Here is a 26,140-nt window from a genome sequence, read left to right as displayed (position 1 = left end):
GTGGTTCTGATTTACTTTCGCTGTTCTCTAGCTGGTCTAAAACCGCTTTTGACATAAAGGGACGCTTTTTGGACGACATGGACGTTTCTCAGTTTCCAGGCAGAAAGAACAGTAAAAATGCAGGCAGGGCACAGGACAAAATGTATGTGAAATGGTTTGATACAGTAATGTATACTATGAGATTTTAGTGTATTTAGTGAGTGTCACTTTTTACATTTTTTAATTTCCCGCCAGTTCCGTCCCCCGTACATCCCAATGCTCGTATGGAACGGAACTCAGAAGACAGATGCCGGCATCGGCCGGAGATGGCTGGGGACACTGCAGGAGGGACATCGCGGGAGCGAAGGACAAGGTAGGTGAAACAGGGATCCCAGAGCAACATTGCAGGGTAATCCCGAGTGTAGATCGGGGTTACTGCTTTTGGTACTGAAAGTTAACCCTATTTTAAGTGAATAGGGCTGACCAGGGGTGGACTGACCATTTGGAAACTCGGGCACTGCCTGAGGGCCCGGGGTCAGTAGGGGGCCCCGGGAGATGCCCCTGGTACCTTTTTTATAGGCTTTTTTGAGTTTGGGCAAGGACACGGGCCCCATGATCCCCTATTGCCCGGGGGCCCCATGAGTTGTCAGTCCGCCCCTGGGGCTGAGTCACATACAGGTGGGCTTTCAAGTGTTCTAACTGATAGCATAAATGTTTGTTCCTCGGATGATCTGTGAGACCCCTTTCAAGGATCCTTGGGAACACACAATAAAGACCAGGACACAGATAGACTCTTAAGTGTGTTCGTTTAATAGTAGCGTGAGGTGGGACTAAATACAAACTGGTACCGAGTGAGGGATGTGCCTCCATCCAATCAGAATATTACAACCAATGACACTTTAACCAATCAGAACGTTATTACCAAGGATACCTATATCTTGCCAGCTAGGTTAATTTCTAAAACTGGTGGAAATCAAAGTTCAGTACTTGCAGCTAGATCAGCAAACAGAGTATCATGACCTAGGATTCATAGACTTGAATAAACATTGCAGTATTGATTAGGTCTTAGCGGTGAGGGAGAAAGTGTGCTGACAAAAATTATTAGAAGACATTATAAAACAAAAAAGTATTTAACCCTTTCTCCCACAATAACTGGCATGCAACCTCCTCGATATTGCTTTTCAGATGGCAGCATTAGCACAAATGAGTCCTAAAAATGCTGCCTGCCTCTGCCTGCAATGCTTTTCTATCACACTGGACAGGAAGAAGTATGCAGATGGCACGAATCAGTCAGCATTAGAGCTGTGCACAGCCCCTTATCTGTGATGGGAGGTATTGGAGGCAGGGGAAAGGGATGACAGGCAGGGAGGAGCCCCAATGACAGCTGCTGGGTGTCCTCTGCACAGTGATCGCCTTCTGCTCTACACGTCACCGTCCTGGGGAATAGGAAGGCGGAACATGTTAGGGGCGGGGTTCTGATGTGACATCATGGGGAGCCGGGCGGGGTTTCGGATGGACACTTCAGGGTGATGAGTGTTGAAGGAAATGACAGATCACTGGGAAGCGGTACAGAAGCTGGAACCGGGGATGGTGAGTGTGTGTGCGATCAGCACTTCCTTCTCCTTCTTCCTGTGTATGGAGGACATCCACAGTGCAGGCACACGTTACTACTCCCTGTTCTGCACTGCTCATGTCTCAGTATAGAACGTGTGTGTCCTTATGTAGACATTACAGGATATGTATGTGCACGTGTGTCTGTGTATATATATATATATATATCTATCTATCTATCTTTAGATGTACACGTGCTTGTTGATGTGCAGATAATTCTAGTATACTTGTGTGTACTGCTCTACTTATAGGAGCCCTTTGTATTATGTAGGGGACATTGATCCATAAAGTTTATACTTCCCAGATCCCTGTCCCCTGCTTTTAGGGCCAGTTCACACTACATGCGTTTCAGTTGTTTTTTTCTGCATCTAAAACGCACAGAAAGTAGGTTAAATGGTTGTCCATGTCATAGTTCACATCAGTGCTTGCCGTTCCAGTGCGTTCCAGTTGCAGAAAACAAAGTAGAACATGCTGCATTTTTTTTCTGCACAGAACTGCACTGGAACGCGGTAAAAAAAATACCGGAACGCACCAAAACGTATAAAAAATGCACTGGAACGCACATGTCCCTATTTAAATTGGGGGCCGGTTCACACTATAGAAATGCAGTCCGGATGCGTTCCAGATTCGTTTCCACATGCGCATTTTTGATGCGTTCTAATTTAATTTTTCCACTCTCTTTTTCTTTAATTTAAATAGGGACATGTGTGTTGCAGTGCATTTTTGGTGCATTCCAGTGCGTTTTTGATGAGTTTTACTGCGTTCCTGAACCGTTCTGTGCAGAAAAAATGCAGCATGTTCTACTTTTTTTTCTGCAACCAGAACGCACTGAAACTGCAAGCACTGATGTGAACTATGACATGGACAACCATATAACCTTCTCTCTGTGCATTTTGGATGCAGAAAAAAAGAAACTGAAACGCATGTAGTGTGAACTGGCCCTGAAGAAAAAGAGAGGGGGAAAAAATGAACTGAAATGTATGAAAAAACGCACTGGAATGCGTCAAAAGCGCATCCGTGGAAATGTATCTGGTACGCATCTGGATTGCTTTTCTATAGTGTGAACTACCCCTAAATGTGCCTGCAGTTACATATGTTTAGGATTTCTTATCTTCCCGTGGACACACAGAATTCTATTTTTTTTTCCCCCTAAGGGCCAGTTCACACCACATGCAGAAAAAAAAAACGCATTGGACTGCATAAAAAAAAAAGCTTTGATAGTAGGTTATATGGTTTACAATGGTATAGTTTACACCAGTGCAATAAGTTCCAGTGCGTTCCAGTTCCAGAAAAAAAAGTAGAACATTTTGCTTTTTTTCTGAAAAGCAGTAAAACACATACAAAACACACCAGAACACACATGTCCTTATTAGGATGAAAAAACAGAAAGGAGAAAAAAAATAAACCGAAACATGTCAAAAACGCACATACAGAAACGCATCCGGACTGCATTTCTATGGTGGGAACTGGCCCTAAAAGGCTCCTCGAATCTTCTGATTCCTGCTGCGGCTGCTGTACCCAATCACTGTAATAACAAGTTGCCGGCAGCCGCAGCTTTTCACAGCTGTCTATATAGCCAGCGATTACCTGCAGTGATCTCTGCTGGATGCACACAAAGTATGCAAGCTAACTATAGAAGTTGATTTACTAAAACTGGAGAGCGCAAAATTTGCTGCAGCTCTGCATAGAAACCAATCAGCTTCCAGGTTTTATTGCCAAAGCTTAACTGAACGAGCTGAAGGTAGAAGCTGATTGGCTACTATGCACAGCTGCACCAGATTTTGCAGATGTTTAGCTTTAGTAAATTAGCCCCACAGTGTTGATGTGGCAGAGTTACTGGTGGGAAAGAGACAGCTGCTCTCAGATAAACAGCTAGAACTCTACAAAATCAGTCTTGGACTTTTGTTTGTAGGTAATGGAATGCGATAAGATAGTGCGCTCTTCGGCCTCCTGCACCTGAGCCCATGCAGAGCATTTTCTGACTGTACTTGGGTATGTGCCAGTGCTCACTTATACACTTGTATATTGTATGGATGTATGCAGAAAATATCTAAGCACCAGAGTATTGCCTAGATTGTAAGCTCCAAGGAGCAGGGCCATCCTAACCCTCTTGTATTGCACTGTATTGTTGCTGTATAGTCTCCCGTTATATTGTAAAGCGCTGAGCAAACTGTTGGCGCTATATAAATCCTGTATAATAATAATAATACCATTCATGTCTATAGGCTGCTGTATGCACAACTTGGGCTTTCCAGGGGAGGGAAATATGCCAGGATTTACATTGTACGGGCTCGAGTGCCAGTGTGCAAGAGGTTTTAAGCCCCGGTTCACACTGATGACGTTTCCCGTACCTCATAGCAATTGCACTGTGTTCTGCAATCCACTGCTGCTGTCAATGGAAAGTTAATGACACCCCAAAAGCAGGTCGCAAATGCAGTGTGTTTGCCTGAACCGGATCGCATTGGTATAAACACCCATGCAATTTGGATCCAGGTCGAATAAAAAAAGAAAACAAAAGAAGCTGGAAGCCCCTTTTTGATGCTGATGCGGTGCTATTATGCCGTTCAAAATGACTGTGCTCAAAGTCGCATGTGAATTGCACAGGAATGCAGTGCGATGCCCATGCGGTTGACATTGTGAACCTAGGCTAAAACAAATTTCCACTTTTTGCTGTCAAATTTGATCAAACCCTGTTATATGTTTATGATGTGTTCTCATTTGCACATTCATTTTTTTTTAAAAATTGTTTTTATTGGTTTTAGAAAAATACTCTACCCTTTGGGCATTCATTCACACAACATATTTAAAAAAGAAAAACATTCCTATAATGTATATGTTTGTAAGGAGCAGGTGTCCTGGCTGGTTCTAGGAATTTCTAGACATTCTGATGTGTCTTTGTCCCCACACTAGCCCTCATTATTATACAATGCAGGAAGGGGGTTTCAAATCTAGTTTACATTGCGAGGATCGATTTTTCTCATTCTTGAGTTGGGCTTTAGCCTTGCTCTTACACTTGCATTTTTGCACATATGAATGTTGTAATGTGGCGTGTGTGATGCTGTCACTTTACGGCAAACTAGGCAGTACTGACAAGGTAAAGATCGCATGTCCTGTACATGCTGTGGAGCATCTGCACATGTGCAATAAGGAAGATGGTGCACACAGAATTTGGATACTCCAGCATATGATACTATTGATACATGTGATATAATCTGCACTTTGATGATGCACTTCCACCTGGCAGCACTAGGGTTGTCGGTTCGAATCCCAACCAAGAAACCACCTGTCTGGAGTTTGCATGTTCTCCCTGTTCCTGCGTGGCTTTCTTCCAAGTACTCCGGTTTCCTCGAACACTCCAAAGACATGCTGGTAGGTTAATTAGTCTGTGTGAATGTGAGTAAGGCACCTTAGATTGTAAGCTCCTTGAGGGTTAGCGTAAGCGCTGCATAAATTGACGGCTCTATATAGGTACCTGTAATAAATAATACATAAAACAATTGCAGGTTCTAAATGAACCCACAGAACAGAGATAACAGTTGCACGATCTGGCCCATTTGAGCCAAATTCAGTGATAATGATTAATTTTGCTACAGATGCCACATGCTTTTCTTTAGATTTTGGAGTTGTATTGTCTTAGGTGATTGGTAAACTGATAAAAGGATCCTGGGAGTATCTGGCCACTCTCTCCTCCTTCCTCTGCTGAAATTGGCCATACATGTATGCTTTTACTTGTTTGGCCACCATCTTAATTCTGTGGCTAGTTTAATGTCCATTTACTAATGTGTTTTTAATAAATTCCAACATGCAGATGACCCCTGATGTATGCAATGTCTCTAAACCCTCTCAAGCTGGTGGTGACGGGAGATGACTTTGGTTACTGCCCTCGCAGAGATGTTGGCATCGTAGAGTGTTTCCGGGCTGGTGCCATCTCCAATGTGTCTTTGTTGGTAAATGGAAACTCAGCAGCTAGTGCAGCTAACCTAGCAAACAGGTAAGACGGACGTCATTTTGTGTGAATCATTATTTGTTTTGTTTGCACATATATTATAGTCAATCAGCATAGACCTGTGGGTTCTTGCATCAGCAGTTAGCACGTTTGCATGATTTTCTACTGTTTTTATTATCCAAAGTGTGACACCACACCCATCTAACAAACTAATAACCCCTTGTATTACTTTTCTCCAGAGTGAAATGAATCAGAAGAGGCACCTAGTATAGCTATGTGGTCAGTCCAATAAATATTGGTCATAACGTTTTTGATAGATACTAAAGAGTCACCTGATTTCTTCATCATTCAGGGACTCCATTGGCAAAATGCACTTGAGTTTCCCTGTCTGTCTAGTAAATGTGCCCACAGCCAGTGGGTTATAGTTTCCCAAGTCAGTTATTGCATCAGTACATAAATGAGCCCCTTCTCCACCAGAAACGGGAAATGCATCACCAGAAACTTTAAGAGGAACTCCTTCCACAGAACTGCTTAGTCTTGGTATTTCCTATGTCTAAAAAAGATGAATCACTTGTAAACTGGTGGAAATTGGTTCAGCCTAGTGCTCCCATCTGCAGTCCTCTACCAACTCCTTTTTCCTGGTGCCAACATGGCAGCATGCATGTGGTAGTATGCTACCATGGATTAATGCCAGGAAAGGAAAAGTATGGTAAGCATTTGACACAATTCTCTATTTTCCTGGCAGCATACTACCATATGTACCAGGGGCGGACTGACCATTCTAGCACTCGGGCACTGTCTGAGGGCCCGGGGTCAGTAGGGGGCCCCATGAAATGCCCCCTGGTACCTTTTTATTTATTTTTTTTTTTTGTATAGGCTTTTTTGTGTGCGCTTTGAGTGTGGGCAAGGACGCAGGGGCCTCATGATCTCCTATTGCCCGGGGGCCCCATGAAATGCCCCTGGTACCTTTTTTTTATAGGCTTTTTTGTGTGTGCTTTGAGTGTAGGCAAGGACACAGGGGCCCCATGATCCCCTATTGCCCGGGGGCCCCATGAGTTGTCAGTCCGCCCCTGATATGTACTCAGCCATGGATTGGCAGCAGGAAAGGAAAATTACGGTAAGTATTTGATACAATTTTCCGTTTGCTTCTACTCGCATTTAACATATAAGTTAAGGCAAACCATTTCTTTTCTTTTTTTTCTAGAACCGTTACCCTTTACCATTATCATTGAAAGTGAAAGCAAAAGAAAATCCCACATTTTTGGTTGCCCCAGAAAAGTAATAGAGGAGAAATCTTCCAAAAGGCACACTAGTTCTGGTGACCCGGGAATCCTCAATGGATTCCCTTAATCTGAAGGGATTTTCTCTCACGTCCTGTTTGGCTATGGGGCAGGAAGTGAAGGGAAATCTCAGCAATGGGACACAGATGGTGAAGAAAAATTGACAGGGGTTTTTACCTTCCATGGCTCTATCCAAAATGGGAAAAAAAAACTTTTGCCTTTTAGGAGTGGGCCCAGACCTTTACCTGCCCGTAAAAAGTAAAGAGACTGAATGGCAAATTTTATAAGTAAAGAGACTGAAGGGCGAATTTGCCCTTCACTCTCTTTACTTTTTACGGGCAGGTAAAGGTCTGGGCCCACTCCTTTCTATGGCTGGGATAGGTCTATAACAGGGGTGGGCAACCCCATCATGCCTCTGCCTTGGGGAGTCATGCTTGTAACTGTCAGTTTTGCAATGCCTCGTGGGATTTGTAGTTCTACAACAGCTGGAGGGCCACAGTTGCCCACCCATGTTCTATAAGATAAGTAGTCACTATAAGGTGACTTGCCTCTTTGGTGAACTGGCCTAGCTATGTGTAGGTCCTTCTTGACAGTGAATGAACCTCAATTAAGTCCACTTGACTGAAGGGGCGTATCTACCTTGAGCGGTATTTTATTTAGGCCTTGTGGTCACCTAATGTGCCTAATTAAAGAGCCACCTCTGCTCCTAAACAGTGAGGGTCTGAGGGCAGGATGAGGAGAAGCAGCAGGTTGGAGGCCCCCATGTAAGAAGACACACACATACACACACGGCAAGGTAATGGAGGAGGCACCTCTTTGTTTAGTAGCATCTGCCGTCTCCTATTATCTCCTTTCCACCCCATTCAGCTGCCACCGAACCCCCCAAGATGGCGGCCCCGAACGATTGTTTTTGTTTTCTCACCTTCTTCCTTCATGACTACAGCCAGGGAGGGGTCGGGCAGCAGCTTGGGCCAATCGGAGACAGGGTGAGGAGGGTCACGGGGGCATGGACCAATGACCAAGAGGGGAACGAACAGAGGGTTTCCGGGAAAAGGGTGGTGAGGGGAGCCGTGATATTGGGGGGGGGGGGGGGGGTTCATGAGAGAAGTGTGTATAATGTTCGAGAGAGAGAAGAATGTGCATAGTGTACAGGAGGAAGAGAGAGGGGCTTGTTGACCCCATCTTCTGCCCTGTTGAACCCATGCTCTGCCCTACTGTGCCCTGTCCTATACCCTGCTGACCCCGACCTCTGGCCCATTGACCACATATGTGGCACTTGGACGAATCATGTCTCGGGGTCTGATGAGGAAGCTGTACGGTTGCTGCGGTGAGACAAATTTAGATTGGGGAGGTGCCCGATTTTAGTCTTGCCTAGGGCAGCACGAAACCAAAAATACACCTTCTTCTCTTCTACTGTGACCCCGGCTTTGTTCAGGAGGTAGACAGCATCTCCCTACTGCCTGCTTGTATACTCTACTCTTACCGCACATTTTTCCCTTTAGGTGTCCCGGTATGGTTAGCTGTATTTTACCCTTGACATATGTTCTTGGTCAGGGCTTGAAGGATTCATGTGAAGGTGTAATTTTATCCAATGCTGCAGTAGGAAAAGTGAGAGTCTATGGTTAAGGCTTGCCTGGCTGTCTTGTTGACACTCTTTGAATTGTAGACCTGGAATCAGTATGCAGATAATTATCTGACTCTCTTAATCTTCATACTTGTTCTGGGTTAGTTAGATAATATTAAACCCTGTTGGATCAGCATAGATGCCAGTCAATTAGCATTTTAAACCAGGAGGTCAAAAACAGCCACAGCTGTGTTTCTGTCATTGCAGGTTTGACTGTACAGATCCAGTTAATGTTTGCTTGTAAAGGATGGCTTCAGTTGATTTTCATGTATTCACTGTTCATTTTGCCACTGCAATGAGAGGGAAAAATAAACTTGATTATCTGTTTAATATGACTACCTAAAATGCTGCTTTGACCCACAAGTCTGTGTGACACAAGCCAAACTTTAGTTACAAGTACTGTATTTTAGTACAAATTCAAATGAGTAATGCAAACAGGAGCACAAAGGTCTTTTATCACTCAGATAATAAAAATAAGAGCTCATAGGTCTTTTATTACATAGGCATGATGTCCTAAAATTGAAAAAAAAAATGGTTGCCTTTTTTGTTCGTTTTGTTGTACAGATATAGTATACCAATTGGTCTGCATGCAAATCTCTCAGAAGGAATCCCAGTATGTGGAGAACTTCACCACAACTCCACCCTTATCGGTGCACAGGGGGTCTTTCATGGTAAAATGGGTATCCGAAAAGCACTAGTGCAAGGTCTTCTCAACATGGCAGAGGTGGGTATATGATATAAACTAACCAGATGTTGTTTTTGTGTGCCAGTCTGTTGATTAAAATAACCAAAACAATAAAAATGCTAAATTTGCCGCAATCTAATAATATTTTAAAAAAAAACAAAAAAAACACTTGAACATATAGGGGGCATGTTGCCAGTATAAACCTGTTGAAGGGCAGAGGGGCTGCCTACACATGTTGCTTCCCACAGGTTCCAATTCCCTACCCCTATTTGCATGCCAGTGCCACCATCTCTTCCTTCATGATGTCCACCGCATGCAGCCACTTTCAGCCAGCTTTTTATTCTAATCATTTTCAAAGCCACAATACTATCTAGATTTAGATGTTCCTATATTTTGCATTTACATTTATATAGAGGCATTGGTAGTAGGATGCAATAACTCATTAGATTGTCTTTGTGTGTTTAGTTTAAAGTGGTTGGAAAAGCTAAAATAATTATTTAGATGACCAGTATTAAACTTTTACATAACATGTTCCCTTGGTAAACAAACGTATATCATTTCAATTTTCTCACACTGCACAGCACCTTTTTTCCCTCTGGAATGCGTCTATCAGCACAGGCACATCCAGGTATAGGGGACAGTTTGTATCCTACAGCTAGAAGTCATTTGAATGGGCAGTGACTGCATTTTGGTAATTTATTATTTATATTAGTATACTATGCTATTTGTTATAGTTTGACACAAAAGTAGACCGCACATAGACAAACTGTAAAAACGCACATTAGTAAACATTTTATTGTACTTGTAGAAACAATCTTGTGTTTTCATGTTTGGCATTCATCCTTTCTTCAGATTTTTTTTTTTTCAATGGTTCTTTCTGACTGTGCTTCTCTTCTTTGCGTCCATTTTCTCAGTGCCAGAGATTTTTTCTGCCACCTGCTCACTTATTCCTAAAAAAGCACCTATGCATAAGGTCTTATTAACTCTTGCCTCTAAAGCTGGCCATAGATGGCTCAAAATGCAGTCAGTTCTGCAGTGTGTGGCTGTCAATGTTCAACAGAAGTCGGTTGTTGACTGACCGTCTGTTGAAGGGACATGCTGGAAAACTTGTACAGCCAGCTTTTAGAGTGCTAAATTAACACCTTAGATAGGTAGTGTTTTCTTCTGTTTCGCAGGTCAGGTGTTGACATTTCTGGATCTAGTAGCAGTTACTATTATATTGTTCGAGATTCAAGGTAAAGCTGTCCTGCGGTCAGCCTAACCTGTCATGCCACATTCAGGCCATCCAAAGCTTTCCTCTGGACCTTCAGGAATTTGCGCAGCTGACCCAGCTTTGGTGTGGACTATGACCCACACTATGGAAAAGGGGTTTACCTAACTCTGTCTTTGAATGGCTAGTCAATTATCTGCCAATATCAAAAGCATATGCTGCACTGCTCAAATAATCGCACCAGCATCTTGTTTTCGCCTACTTTACTTGGAAGATTCAGATTTGGACATGGCAGAAGCCGTGCATGTGAGAACTACCAATATAGGCAGCAACCTGAATTTTTCTCCTTCAGACTAGTTTTTTTTAACCTACTACACAGCCAAGTGAGTTGTCCAAGAACTCTAGCAGCAGTAGTTGAACCTACAATAAACAGCAACTGTAGAAGGAAGATGAAAAGCAATCCCACCTTCTTTTGCTAAAACCAGCCTTTATTTATATATTATCCATAGTACAGACAGACTGTTTCCTGGCCAATCATTTCATGTGTCAAGTATGGTTCCTTAGTGGTTGTGTTTTACACATACAGGCTGGAACTTGGTGGCAGATAGCGTCTACCCTTTTTTAAGTGGAACATTTTCCCCCAAAGCATGCTCTTTTTCCCACAGTGAACTCAACAAGAAAAGGATTTTATGGCAATCAAAATGTGAGAATTGTGGGAAAAGAATAATGGGCATTGTAGTTTCACTATATTTCTGTACTTTTATATTCCCAAGAAAACTACATGTTGTGTTACTATGCCTCTGTATTGTGAAGTCCTGCTCTAATCAACACTGAAATATATAGTCTTGCCTAAAAGTTACCCCTTTCCTGCTTATGATGTATATACATTAACGTTTAAGAGACCCCATAAACCACAAGGGTTTTTGTTTTATTCTTTTCATGTAGTGGGTTTTTTTTCTTGGATGGATTACATTACATGGCTAGTTTATGTGCAGTTGGTGCTTAATGGACCAACTTTATATTCTCATAGTTTTATGCAAGTAGAGTGTTTGATTCTCTTATTTTCTAAAGTTTTCCAGCTGCTTGAGTTGTGAAGTCATTTACAGGACTTAAAGTGTTACTAAAACCAGGACCCTGCATTCACTCTATTTGGTCTCCCACAGTACACAGAACATGGAAATGCAATTATTTTAGTAAATATAAATTGCTAAATAGCTTTTCTCATCAGCAGTTAGAGCAGTCTTGTGACTTCTATCAGTGTCCAGCAGAGCACTGGTTAAAGCCTGTAGGAGGAGTTTTCATTCTCCTCTGACCGTCCTATGAGGCTGCTTGTCCCCTGTCCCTTTGTCTGGACAGTGCTGATTGGCTCTGTGCTGATCTCATGCACCCTCCCAAAGAAGAAAAATAACACACCAAACTGAGCAAGTGAAAAGTGTACAGAATGACATACAGAGCTCTGTACTATCAGCAAATGGATTGGGGACAGTAGAAGGGGAGGATCAGCGAATACAGGATCAAACAGACTTTTTTTACACAATGCAGAGGATTAACCCCTTAGGTTCCACGGTGAGTATAACAAGCATTCTTTGTTGCATATACAGACTGATTTTACTCTTGTGGGTTTAGTAACACTTGAAGTAGTTAAGCCATGAATTATGTTTTTGGATGAGATGAAGCTTCTGATCATAATAGATATTACTGTCCTCATGTTTATTTGGCAGGTTCGCCAGGAGCTGTGCGCTCAAGTCAAACTGTTTCGGGAGTTGACAGGACAGAATCCTCAGCATATGGATGGACATCAGCATGTTCACGTGTTACCAAGTAAGATATGATGAGAGAACCATTAAAAAAAAAAACATGTGTATGAACTGATGTATTAATGTGTGCTTATGGAGCAGACCTGACGTTAGTTCTCCTTGGCCAACAGTCAGCATAAAAAGCCTTAAAACCGGTCCCCAGCTTTACTGTCACTTTTATATAGTCTATTTGGACCAGGCTGGGCCTACACTACCAGGTGTGCCTGCTGGGCAGGCTGTATAAAACTGTATGTAGCCCCAACTAAATACAGTATACAGCTTTGCCGCTTTGGGTGTGAGAGACCTTGTTATCTCTCACACCCAAAGCAAAATAGTGTGGCTGAGCGGAGTTGAGCCATTCATGGGTAGCTTTGTATTCTCTAAATGAATACAAAGATTTCTCAGATTGGCTGAGGCGAAGAGGCAGGCTGGCTAAGCTGGTTCAAACAAACTAGTTAAAGTTCCAGTGAAGCTGGAGATCAGCTCTAAATTGTATGTATAGCCAAAACTTAGGTTTTAGGTAGAGTAAGGAAGGGCTGAACTCTTCTGCCAGATTGTTTTTTTGCTGTCTGTATACCATTGGGGAAAATTCCCTTCACTTTGTGTACCAGGGGCACAACAGGAAGGTAAAGGAGATCACCCAGTTGTCCCCAGAACAGTTGTCCCCATTGAAAAAGTTCCCCTTCTCTCTTGTTCTGGATACAACACTTACATTTCACTCCACTCTCCTTTGGTGACCATGACCATCAGTACAAATAAAGGGTTGAATCCCCCCAATTGGGGTACAGACACCAATAAAAACTTGAAACGGAGTCTAACCTTCTCTATCACTTTATCTCTCCATCTCTCGCTATCGTTTTGCTCTCAGTACATGTTAATGCTGAATCTGATTGGTGGCTGTGGGGAAATAACACCAGTTCTTTGTAAGCATTTGCCCATACAACATCATAGTGTTTTCAATAATGAGTATTGTTGGTTCGGATGACCTGTTTACACCCGCCTGGGAATTTTGTGTTAAATGTGCGATCATTTTCATTGTTTTACAAAGAGCTAGTGAATCGTACTCCTAATTTCTCTCCCTGGAAAACTTATTTCTATACTCTGTGGTAAAATGTAGATTTGTCAGACATATTTGCAGATTGACAATACTATAGCCTCAGAGCTAATTTACACCAGCCGCTATGTTACAACACAGTGCCTGGTGTGCGGTGCAGTCCTGTGGGATCACTGCAGTACTGCTGTACTAGACGTGACCCCAATCCCACTCACTAATGTGAATAGTGAGCATTAAACCAGTATCATAAGTGAATAAGGTCCATACATAAGATAATGGTGCTCAACTCCTCCATGCGATAAAAATAATGCAAGTGATTACACAATACGCTTCAAGTGATGGTGAGTGATAATCCTCCTGTGGCTAAATTGCCCCCTCACCTCCACTCTGCGGCCCAAAAGGACCTACACGCCTTTAAGATCACTCAGGATCTTGATCCACACAATGACAGATATCACCAGCTGCTTTCCTATGGACCTCTCATCCGGTAAGGTAGATTCAGGATAGACTGGCTCTCGATCTCAGCAGGATATACCTCTCACCCGGATGATATAAACACAGGAAGAATCTCACATAGTGTAATATGCCACAAAACTATGTGCTTTTATTAAAGTAAAACAATTAGCAACTCACATGCTGCAAAACGATCCACAACTCCATAAGGAGGTGATTAAATACCACCAAAAGAAAGCTCTATTTGTGTGAAATAAATGATAAAAATTTCATATGGTTATAGTGTTGCATGACTGTGCAATTGTCATTCAAAGTGCCACAGCGCTGAAAGCTGAAAACTGGCCTGGGCAAGAAGGGGGTATAAGTGCCCGGTATTGAAGTGGTTAATCATCACAGGAAGTTCGTGTGTGTGTTGTGGGGGTTAGCTCAGGTGGGGGATCACCTTCCCTGGGAAAAAGGTAGTCCAGACAGCAAGGCTTTCTTATGCTTGAGGATGCTTCTATAGGGCGTGGTCTCTCCCTCCCATGTTTCTTTCACGACATCTAGCAACCCCCTGGGATGTCTACCATACAGTAGTTCAAAAGGTGAGTACCCTGTAGACGCCTGACGTACTTCTCGTATAGCAAACATGAGGTACAGTAACAAAATATCCCAATGTCTCCCATCTTTGTCCACCACCTTTTTTAACATATTCTTGAGCATCTTGTTAAATCTCTCCACAAGACCATCGGATTGGGGGTGGTAGACCGAGGTACGGAGATGGGAGATTTTAAACAACTTGCACAATTCTTTTGTGACTCTGGACATAAATGGCGTGCCCTGATCCATTAATACCTTTTTTGGAATACCCACACGCTCCACAACCTGAGGGGCCGACAACGCCTCTGGCTGGAGCCACTTCCTGGTGAGATGTATCAAGTCAAACATCTGGGAGCGAGGTGGCTTGTCAGTACTGTAATACAACTGATGCACCCTAGAGCCCGGACTGCAACAGTGACGCCCAGGCGTGCAAGGATCTCATAATCCTGGGCAGCATCTGGTTGCAGGTCATAATAGGCCTTTTGGGATTCACCTTTCAAAAATGGTGCAAGCAGTCCCCCCAATTTGCTCTTTTTGACATCCTTCCCGAACAGCAACGCTTTCAAAAGTTGTGAGGTAGGCTTCCACATCATCTGCAGGCGTCATCTTTTGCAGAAAATAGCTGGCCCACACATTTTCTGTTCCACTGGCAGCGGATCTGCGGACTCCTTCATTAATTCCTCCAGGTGTTGGGCCACCTCTTTAACCGCCATATAGTACTATGACGGGCGCAAGGCGGTTCTCTTGTTCTGGGAGGACGTCATATGACGTCCTCCCACTCTAACCAGTCATGCACGGCTCCAGGAGTGCGCGGCGATCGGCGGTGTGCTGTGTCCCTCGACACAGCTGATCACCGATCAACTAAAAGAGCCAAGGATGTTGGCTCAGTCATGTGATCGGCTCTGTCCAATCACAGCTGATCACATGTAAACAGGGAAATGCCGGTTATCGGCATTTCTCTCTTCACGAGCTGTCATGCTGACAGCTCGAGAGTAGAGGAGAGCTGGTAAACCGCATTCCTCGGAGGGGACATGTACACGGATCATCAGGGCACTGATGATCTGTGTAGCCCCAGCAGTGCCACCTGTCAGTGTCCATCAGTGCCAGCTGTCAGTGCTCATCCATGCCACCTGCCACATTTCAGTGCCTACCAGTGCACATCAATGCCACATATCAGTGCCCATCTGAGCTGCCTTTCAGTGTCACCCATCAGTGCCAGTCAGTGCCGCCTATCAGTGTGCATCAGTGCCGCCTAACAGTACCAGTCAGTGCCGCCTATCAGTGCCATATATGAGTGCTGCCTTTCAGTGCCCATCAGTGATGCCTGTCAATGCCCATCAGTGCCACCTACCATTGCCTCCTCATCAGTGCCTATCGGTGCCACCTATCAGTGTTGATCAGTGCAGCCTATCAGTGCCCATCACTGCAGCCTCATTGGCGTACATCAGTGAAGGAGAAAAATCTCTTATTTACAAAATTTTATAACAAAAATGAAGAAAAAATGTTTTTTTTTTTTTCACAATTTTCAGTGGTTTTTGGTTTCTTTAAGAAAAAATAAGAAACCCAGAGGTGATTAAATACCACCAAAAGAAAGCTCTGTCACAAAAAATTATAAAAATTTCATATGAGTACAGTGTTGCATGACTGCGCAATTGTCATTCAAAGTGCGACAGCACTGAAAGCTGGAAATTGGCCTGGGCAGGAAGGGGGTATAAGTGCCCTGTAGGCTAGTGGTTAAGGAGCTCTCGGTCTGCTTGCTGGGCCTCCGCAAACTGGCGCTTCGCCTCCTGTTGTGCTGCATTGGCCTCTGCAAACTGGCAATTGGTTTCCTGCTGGGTTGCAGTGGCCTGCAGCAAGGCTCTTATCATGACGTCCTTATTCCCACTTACTCAGGAAGTCGCCCGCCAAATCCACCATATGTGGGGGTAGCTCAGGTGAGGGATCACTTTCCCTGGGAAAAAAGGTAGTCCAGACAGCAGGGCTTTCTTAAAATCTGACTTGTCGGTTTTATTTAAAAGGTTGCAAGCATCATAAACAAAACAGAAAATAAACCCTTGCCATGCAGGCACTAACTAAACATAGGGGATTCCTCTATCAACGGTGAAGGGCTTCTCCTTGTCACCAACAAAATGAAACCAGTATGCAAACCTTTTCCTTTCCTGTATAATGCAAACTTTCATCCACAGCTCATTCAGATATGGCTCTCTGAGTCACAGGCCAAGAGCAAGTTCTTGCTCCAGTCCTGCCTGATTTATACCACCTGCTGATGGTCATCAGTGGACCTCAAAATCTGGTCTGGAGCCACCTCTGCCATAGTGGCCCAGAAAACCCGGAGTGGACTCCACCCTAATCTCCCAGATATGATCGCATGCAAGGTGACACACAGCATCCATCGATCACCTAGCCTTTCATACTGTCACAAAAATATATATATATATATATATTTATTACTACCAACAATTTTATGTGTTCATATATTTGTAGTTATAAATATAAGGCGACATTGGTAGTAGGATGCCTTAACTTTATTAGATCACTTTTGTGTTTGAACTAGCTAAATATAGTCCTGTATTGACCAGTAATAAGGTTTTACATTACACGTTCCCTTGATAAAAAGACTGTATTTTGTTCACCTTTTCACACACTGCATGGTACTTAGACCTCTGGAGAGGATATATCCGTACACACTTATGTCCCCTATTTGTATCATACAGCTTTAAGACATTCGAATGAGCAGGGATTGTATTTTGCTAATTGATTAACTTTTATTTGTTACTATACGGTGCTATTTATTATAGTCTGACACAAAAGTAGACAACACATAGACAAACTGTGAAAATGTACATTAGTAAGCATTTTATTGTACTTTGCAGAAATGATCTGTTCGATTAGTCTTTTCCCCATAAGATAGGCTGGCTTTGGCTGCCTGCTGCTACCATAGTTGTGTGATGGTAAGGTAAATGGGCAAATTGTTACAGTGTTTTCTTTTTTTTTTTTTTTTCTTTTACCTTCTGCAGGCTACAAAGAACTATTCATACCCACTGCCATCCCCACAGCAGGCGTTTACTGTCTAATGTCCCTACCATATACATGCATGCACACTGTATGTTGGGCAGTTAACTGTATATATTTCTGCTTGGCACAATTGGAATGTATTTATATTTGGGTGGCATATTAACTGTCCACACATGACTTGCATGGTTTCGTTGCCATACATCAGAAGTTAAGTAGGAGAAAAATCCTATTTAATTTGTGATGACGTTTTTTCTTTTTTCTTTTTTACGTGTGTTTATCTTTTTACCAGGAATCAGAGACGTGTTTGCACAAGTGCTGCATGAACATGGAATCCCCTATACTCGTGTTCCTGTGGAAGTAGGTCTCAATAAGTGTGACTGGATTCAGGGTGAACTAATGGAGTTTTACAGAGGGGTGGAGAATGATGCCTTAAACACAGTTGAAGTTTTCAAAAACCATGGCATCCGGTAAGAAAACAATGGTATTAGAACTGAAGTTCTTTGATTACTAAAAGTAAACACAAATGTAAGAAAGTATTGCAGACTAAGTATTAGTATACCAGGCTATTATTATCAGAGGGAGGTGAGCAATGGCAGCCCTTGCATTTCTCTTCTGAGGTTTACGGCATGCTTTGCTGTATGAGGTCTTTTGTCTTGGCATTAGTATGTGGTTTGCAAATCTTAGAATAGAAGCTTCCAGGGATGTAGTTTGCTTTGTAACAGTGTCCCTTTAACCACTTGCCCTCCTGAGGATTTACCCCCCTTAATGACCAGGCCTATTTTTGCTACTCGGCACTGCACTAATTCAACTGATAATTGCGCGGTCATGCAACGCTGCACCCAAACAAAATTTACGTCCTTTTTTTCACACAAATACTTTCTTTCGGTGGGATTTGATCACCTGTGCGCTTTTTATTCACGCAATAAACAAAAAAAGACCAAAAATTGCCGCTAATCGCCAGGACACAGCTGATGATAACCAGCTGTGACCCGGCGACTGACACCCGCGGCTGAGATCGGCGATGAAGGTAGGGCGACGGCGTGCCCCCTACCTGTTTTGAAATCACGTTTTAAAACGTGCTTTTGCCCAGCTGTGCCACCCTGCCACCGTTTTTATACAGTAGCTGGGCGTCTAGTGGTTAAAGAGAACAAAAAAGCATAGGGTACACACCTAGTGCATTAAGTTTTTTTGTTGTTGCTCAGTAAAAATACTGCGCTCACCTATTTCTCCATAACACATGCAGTTATCAGTATCAATGTCAGGAAAAATCAACACTAAATGGAGCACAAAAGGGGAACACAGAACGCGCACAGCTAGTTCCTTTAAGAACTGATAGCTTTAGCATTCTTTAAAAATAAGATTCCACTTGAAAGGTTTCCTTTTTTTTTTTCTTTTTTCTTTTTTTGTACATTCACTTGTCACAACCTTATGAGTGTTGTTCCCGGCCTTCCATTACCAGAGGTCAGACCGATTTCTAGCAGCGCTCTCCGGCAAAGTTATTCTAAGGCAGAGCATCCAACTGTGTTCTATGAGACAGTGGTGCCCTTGCGACTGTGGGAAGTGGCTTGGTATTTACTTCTGAACATACTGGTACTAGGCTTGAGGAACAGATGGGCACGTAAACGTGTCCCCTGGCAAGCACACCTATGTGGGCCATGCATGGGGAGCTCTATTAACAATATGATCACATTTTAATATTGTGGCGCCTAGTGTTAACTGTGCTAAACAATAATATTGTTCCCACACTATACCAGCTGTGTGGATTAGCAGCCCCCAAATAGTGAATCAACACTTATACAAATTACAAATGTGATTAGGTTGGCGCTGTACAACAAATAACATGATCATAACATACAGTATTTAAATTTTCAACCAATAACTGTGGATAAAATGATAAGTCCTTCCAATATTGTCTTATCCATAGGGACTCCTAATAAACGTGAAATCGTTTTGTTGTAGTGACAGTCCTTTAAGATGCAATACTGAGAAATGAAAGCCTGTGTGCCTTCACCACGTGTAGAAAGAATAAGTGAATTGCTCACTCACCAAACATATTTGACCCAGGTTAAGGTGGTCAAAAGCGCATATTTGTATTGCATGCAAGGAAATCCGCCTCTAGTTGTCCCAAGGTGTTCCTCTCAGTCATCCGCATGTTAAGGGTAATGGCCTCAGGAAAATAGTCAAAGGATTCCATATGGACCAACACTGAACAGATACTCTAATGTCAGGCACTCCTTGCCATTGAGGAATAGTTCCAAGCGGCTCAAATAAACAGAGTAGATTTTAAATGTTCTAAGTGCAGTATTTATTGAAAAGCTTAAAATATGTAGACATACAAGTATACACTCACATGTATAGGTGCCCTGTTAACTGGCACCAGTATGTATAGCCTATTGCGATCCAAAATTGGCCGACATGCATACCAATCCTCGCTTACGCTGTACCGGAAGTGACGGAATCACGCTTCTACGTACATTTCGTCTGATGACATCTTCAGGAAGTGAAGGCCGCCATAACCAGGCTAGTTAAATAAGGGCTGAAACTCACTGATTGGATAACTCCAAAACCAGAGCTAGCAACCTTATTGGGCGGCTCTGAACTAATGGCCGTCTTAACAGGCTGCTCCCGATTTGTACAGGCTACACATATTGCTGCGGTTTAGGTTTATACAGGGACCTTGGCCATGGACATATATATAGTTCATAGCGGTATGCTATACACTACTAAAAATAATTTAATTTTAAAACAATCTGATTAATACAGAACTTGCATCAGATAGAAAAGGTATTAATATAAAAAAAAATAATGTAAAAAATAATAAGATAAACAGCATATATTTAAACAAATATCACTATTTAAAATAAATGATACAATGTAAATGAAAATGAATGTAAAAATAAATAAATTAAATGAATGAATAAAATAATAAAATAACAGAGCCACATAATTGAACCTCCCTAAAATTTGTTTTATTAAATTACCTAATTACATCATAATATTAAACATATTACTAGGGAAATTGGATATTATATATGGGAAATCATAATTGAGCAGCGGGTGTAGTCCTATACCAAATGCCAACACTCCCCCAGTGAGCTATGGGTAAATATATAAATAAATATATAAAGGGACTCTAACATACAGATGAATATCTCACTAGGGCTGCTAACATAAGGTAATGATCCATAGTTGTTAAGGGACAGATACCCCCAACAATCTCATGTTATCAACACCTATTGGGTTGTCCCTGCATTGCTTTGGTCAGCTATACAATATACGATATTATGACCCTACTAAAATATAGGGATAAATGTATATGTTGGTGGGAATACATTTTAATATATAGATGATAAACCTCAAAATTAATGGATTTACACAAAGGGGTCCCCTAGGGCTAAGGGAAATCCCTCCGATCCTACCCATTCCCTCACAATTAATGGGAGGTAGATGTTCTTTAATAATCAGTAAGGAAACAATTCAAGTCTATATCCTGGTTTAAATCTGTTGGGTCCAGTGTTTGCAATCGATGGATTCACTGGGTTTCCATCTGTGAGACTTTTAAACTCATATATGTGCCCCTCCGATGTTAGGGGACTTTATCTATACCCCAAAATTGCAAAAGGCTACTATCCTTTTTATGTTTCAGTCGAAAATGGTTAGAGATGCTATGCTGTCTCAATCCATTCTTAATGTTCTTGATGGTTTCCCCTATGCGTGTAGACAATTTTCTAGTGGTTCTGCCAACATATTGCAGTTTACATGGACATGTAAGTAAATAGGTAACATATCTCGAATCACACGTGATAAGCTTTTTTATAGCATAGGTGTCTCCTGTCACATGTGATGCAAATCTGTCTATCCTGCTACTTCTGTCTCTAACCGTCCTACATGCCTTACATTTCCCACATTTTAAAGGAGCCCGTGGCATCCAAGAACGTGGGGGGTCTCCTTGGGGTTTCCACCACGTCCTTGGAGTTGATATGTCTAAGACCCAATGCCTTTTTATATATAAATGTGGGTTTGTTTTGTAGGATTTGTTTCAAAGTTTGATCCCTCAATAAGATAGACCAATTTCTACCAATGATTTTTTCTAGTTCTTTATACCGCAAATTATACCCCGTAATATATGCCAAATCTGTGCCTGAGCTTTTCTTAGGCTTGGGTACCAGTAATGCGTCCCGATCCATATTTCCAACCTGTTCTCTTATTTGTTCGAACTCTACTTTTTTTATATCCCTTCTCCAGGAATCCTTCCAATAATTTCTCTGATTGTTCTTTATAATCCTCCCTCCTATCAATGTTTCTCCTTATCCTCATAAACTGACCTTTGGGAATTGCTCTCAACCATTTCGAGTGATGACAACTCCTTTTGGAAATGTAACTATTTCTATCTGTTTCTTTAAAAAAGGTTCTAGTATCTAATCTATTACCGCTTGTAAAGGTTTCCAGATCCAGAAATTGGAAGACCTCCCTTTGGATATTACTGGTACATTGAATACCATAAACATTGGCATTCATAGATTCCAGGAAGGTCTTTAATGCCTGTAATCCCCCTCCCGGCGAAACGTACGTAGAAGCGTGATTCTGTCACTTCCGGTTTCCAGTGACGTCACGTCCAGTTCAGTGTAAGCACACAGGGTTTTGTTTCTCAGTATTGCATCTTAAAGGACTGTCACTACAACAAAGTGATTTCACATTTATTAGGAGTCCCTATGGATAAGACAATATTGGAAGGACTTATCACTTTATTCACAGTTTTTGGTTGAAAAATTATATATGTTATGTTGTTGCACAGTGCTATCCTAAGCTCTATCAACAATGGATAATATCTTGCTATTACCTTAACCAAGTAGGAAGTGCAGATTTTTAAATAAGTTCAATGTTGTTCTTAACCACTTGCCGTCCGCCTGCTGTTGATAAACGGCAGGGCGGTGGCAGTCCAGGGGCGGGTTGCCATTCATAAACGGCACCCGCCTTTTCTAGCTGTGCGCGCTCCTTGGCAGCGCGCAGCACCGCGATCCGGTGCCCGCTGTGTCCTCCGGACACAGTGAAACACCGATCGTCGGACGGGACCTCTGTACGAGGTCCCGATCATGTGATCACTGATTGGCCAATCAGTGATCACATGCAAAGTAGTAAGCAAGATGTCACTTGTGACATCATTGCTTACTACGTGTGAAATCTGTGAATGATCACAGAGGTCACATGGTACAAGGCTATTCACAACAGTCTTGTACTATGTGACAAGCTGTGACCAATCACAGCTCACTCAGTACTTCTCAATGACTGCAAGAATGCAGACAGAGAGAAAGAGAAATGATTGCTTTTACATCCTATATGGGTGTAAAAGCAATCAGTGTAAAAAAAAAGAAAAAAAAAAATCTTCATCACCCCCCACAAGTAGTACAGTGTCACCATGGTGACACTGTACTTCTAGGGTGACAGTATGTAAAAAAAAAATATAAATGATAATAATATAAAAAAATTAAATGAAAATGTAAAAAAAAATGTTTAAAAATGATCATTTTTGGTTATAAACTAATTTGGATTTTTTTTTTACTAAAAAAATAACGGAATAAATTTTGGCCAAGATTTATGATGAAATATTTATTTATTTGCAAAATTTTATTAAAAAAAACACTTTTTTTTCAAAATTTTTGGACTTTTTTTATTTACATAGCAAAAAAAAATAAAAATCCCAGCGGTGAATAAATACCACCAAAATAAAGCTTTATCTGTCTCAAAAAAATTGTAAAAAATTCATATGGGTACAGTATTGCATGACCGTGCAATTGTCATTCAAAGTGTGATAGCGCTGAAAGCTGAAAATTGCCCTGGACAGGAAGGGGGTAAAAGTGTCCGGACATGAAGTGGTTAGGTTAATAAAACAATTTCTTCAGTAAAATCTGTTTTTTAAAAAAATATATATATATTTTTATAGAGGAGGGAAAGTAAAATTTCTGTCAATTTTTAAATGCTGTCTATGTTAACATTCATATTTTTTTTATGTGAGATTTTAAAAGCTGTCTGTATCACTATAAATATTTTCTCTTCCTGTCCCGTTTGACACCTGGGCACAGAGTGAAGGGAAATTGCTCTCATGGGGACACATAAAATCACAAAAGAGGTTCTAAACCTTCCTCACTCTACTAGAGACTGTTTCATTGCTTCTTGTGTCCCCACTGAGAGCATTTTTCCTCACTTTTGTTCAAGCTATCATTTATCAAACTGTATGTTTTGGAGATTTATTTTTTGTTCTGATCTGTCCATATATCTTACAAATAGTTTTTGGCAGGATTTGTGCTTTTTAATGTTTTCGGTCTCTTGTTTCCTATTGCAGGTGGCCAGACATTTATATTGGTCTTAGCACAATGGGAAAGAATATGACAATAAGTAACATCCAGCAAGCCCTGGACTATAGTATTCAGTCTCTTCATAGCTGTCAATCCCCACACAGCTCACACTCTCGTACCAGTATCAGCATTGAACTTATGACTCATCCTGGATACCCCAGTGTCCCCCCAGTAGGAGGCTGTGGAGAAGGTCCAGATGACTTTTCTCAGTCATGGGAGCGTCTGCATGAAATGGAAGTCTTGAAAAATCCCCTACTACACAATTATTACAGTGAGATGGGGATACAGTTGTGTTCATTTAAAGACCTTTAATCTCTGGGAGAGAAGCAATAGGTTGGTGATGTCCTGTCACTTACTGTGCCCTACGGTGACCAGTGGTATGACAGTAAAGCGAGAATGAACTGGAGCTGCAGCATTAGCACTTTAATTTTTCATGTTTTGTCTTCATAAATATTAAGAAGGTGCAGCCACTGCATTGAAGCCTCTGGTACAGGGACACTTTCAGGCATTCAATTTTAATTGCAGATGTACTTCAGCACCGGGAGAGACAACTGCAGTTTATAGTCTCCCATAGTAGTGAATGGCTGTATGCTACCTGTATGGGAGTATATGCTTATACATGGGTGCAAATCCCTGAATGCACCAAAGTTGCATTTAGGGATTTACACCTATTTATGGGTTTTGCCAGCACAGTATATATCCATGCACAGTTAACTTACACCTGTGCATGAGCTTGCTAGCACAGTGTATGCTAGTGTACAGTCATTGATCACTAGGGGTGGCAGTAGCTGTCTCTCCCTGGGCACGGAAATATGCCCACACATTACTTTGGGTGCCTGAAAGCATTTGTTTGCATGTGGCCTTAAGCAAACACTATGCTATTTAAGACCTCAAACTACCTCTTCTAGTCAGGTATGTATATTAGCAAACATAACTGGTGATAGAAACATCTGATTAAAATGTTTCAAATAATTTAATATTTATGTTTTATAACTGCTCTATTTTTCAGTTTTTTGCCCCATAACATCTTCAATCTGCATTGACTCTACTGAAGTATTGTATGTACAGTACACAAAGTATCAAAGAGAAGTCTTCATGCACACTGGGAGTTTTTACAGCTGCTGTTTTTGGCTTTTGCCGGGTTTTTTTCTACAGCCAGTAAACTCCCCAGCAAGTTATACTATGTGTCCATGCACACATAGACTTTAATCAGCGTTTTTTGGCTGAACAAAAAAAACAAGAACTAGTGGGTTTCTATAGGAGTTTTTGTAGCTGTAAAAATGCTCTAATGCTGAAAAAAGCGGCAAACAGGCATTTTGGGGCATTTATTGAGCAAAAAATATGTTTTTTGTGTAACAAAAAAAAAGCTAAAATCCGCAAATGCAGAAAAACGCGGCTAAATGCTAATGCGAAAATGCTGGGAAACACTGAAAAACATACGTTTAATGCGACTTTACACAGCTAATGCTACCAGCGTTATTAAAATGCCCAGTGTGCGTGGAGCCTAAAGGATAACAATCCACCACACTCTCACTAGCAGAGATGTACTGACAGTCAGTATACAGTTCTGACTGTGTTTCCTTACTAGTATGTTCAAGTACATTATTGTTGGTTTTTTCTGTTTACAGCATACACTTTTTTTTAAAATGTATTTTTATTTTTAGACTGTATCAGTATTTTCAGTCATATTTTCCTGATTCCAAACCCTGTCAAAATAACTGAAAAGTTTTTGCAAAATGTCCATGCAGTTGGCTCGTAAGACATGATAAAAATTCTGATATAATTATATTGTGTGAGTATCATTTTTTTGGTTTTATATGCAATTTATTTGTCATACAACACTGGACACAGAGCAGCTGTAAAGTGTCACTAACAGCAAAACTTTTTTTTCATTTTGCATAGAGTAAGGGAGGGTTATAAGCCTGTCAGGTTGTTTTTTTGTTTTGGGGTTTTTTTTGGCCATCTGTGTCCCATTGGAGGGAGTTCCTCTCAATTCCTGTTTTGGCTATGGGACAGGAAGTGAACGGAAAGCTTCCCAAAGTGAGGGAATCTCAGCGTTGCCACCAAGGTCACCAGAACTAGTGTCCCCATTGGAAGATCTTCCCTCTATTCTTGTTCCAATGTCAACCCAGAGGGTGAATTTCCCTAACTGGTTCAGACAGCAATGAAACCTGATATGTGTTTTAATCCATCTCCACTCCATCCAAAACAAAAAAAAATGTTGCCTTTAGTGAAACTTTAGAATCCTTACTAATCCTTACTTTTTGGGAAGGGGGGGTTTGCCATCTGTGTCCCATTGGAGGGAGTTCCTCTCACTTCCTGTTTTGGCTATGGGACAGGAAGTGAAGGAAAAGCTCTCCAAAGTGAGGGAATCTCAGCGTTGCCACCAAGGTCACCCGAACTAGTGTCCCTGTTGGAAGATCTTCCCTGTATTCTTGTTTCAATGTCAACTCAGAGGGTGAATTTCCCTAACGGGTTCAGACAGCAATAAAACCTGATATGTGTTCTAATCCATCTCCACTCCATCGAAAACAAAAATAAGTTTTGCCTTTAGT

At 41.7% G+C, this 26,140-nt stretch overlaps 1 protein-coding gene across 2 annotated transcripts; it reads left to right on the top strand.

Annotated features, from left to right (window-relative positions):
* The first annotated feature begins 1,458 nt into the window (after positions 1-1,458).
* YDJC (YdjC chitooligosaccharide deacetylase homolog) lies at positions 1,459-25,371 on the top strand. 2 transcript variants are annotated; one of them, XM_089690597.1, is made up of 6 exons: positions 1,459-1,569; positions 5,399-5,581; positions 9,005-9,164; positions 12,057-12,156; positions 17,522-17,699; positions 23,573-25,371. In XM_089690597.1, exons 2-6 carry the CDS (start codon positions 5,409-5,411, stop codon positions 23,895-23,897), a joined length of 936 nt encoding a protein of 311 aa, XP_089546723.1. In that variant the 5' UTR covers positions 1,459-1,569; positions 5,399-5,408; the 3' UTR covers positions 23,898-25,371. The 2 variants fall into 2 exon arrangements, with proteins under 2 accessions (XP_089546723.1, XP_089546722.1); XM_089690596.1 differs by having other exon boundaries at positions 1,460-1,569; positions 5,439-5,581.
* Positions 25,372-26,140: the final 769 nt, after the last annotated feature.

Source organism: Staurois parvus, unplaced genomic scaffold (assembly GCF_062004578.1).
Source record: "Staurois parvus isolate SC_StPar_1 unplaced genomic scaffold, SC_StPar_1.0 ptg000535l, whole genome shotgun sequence".
Lineage (NCBI taxonomy): Eukaryota > Metazoa > Chordata > Amphibia > Anura > Ranidae > Staurois > Staurois parvus.
This window is presented reverse-complemented; position numbering and strand designations above follow the sequence as displayed.

Excerpts from the sequence above, each read along its gene's own strand:
- YDJC (XM_089690596.1), top strand. The coding sequence starts at position 1,525 with ATGACAGATCACTGGGAAGCGGTACAGAAGCTGGAACCGGGGATG. Across the intron at positions 1,570-5,438 it reads AGAAGCTGGAACCGGGGATG|CTGGTGGTGACGGGAGATGA; the intron begins GTGAGTGTGTGT and ends AACCCTCTCAAG. Across the intron at positions 9,165-12,056 it reads GTCTTCTCAACATGGCAGAG|GTTCGCCAGGAGCTGTGCGC; the intron begins GTGGGTATATGA and ends TTTATTTGGCAG.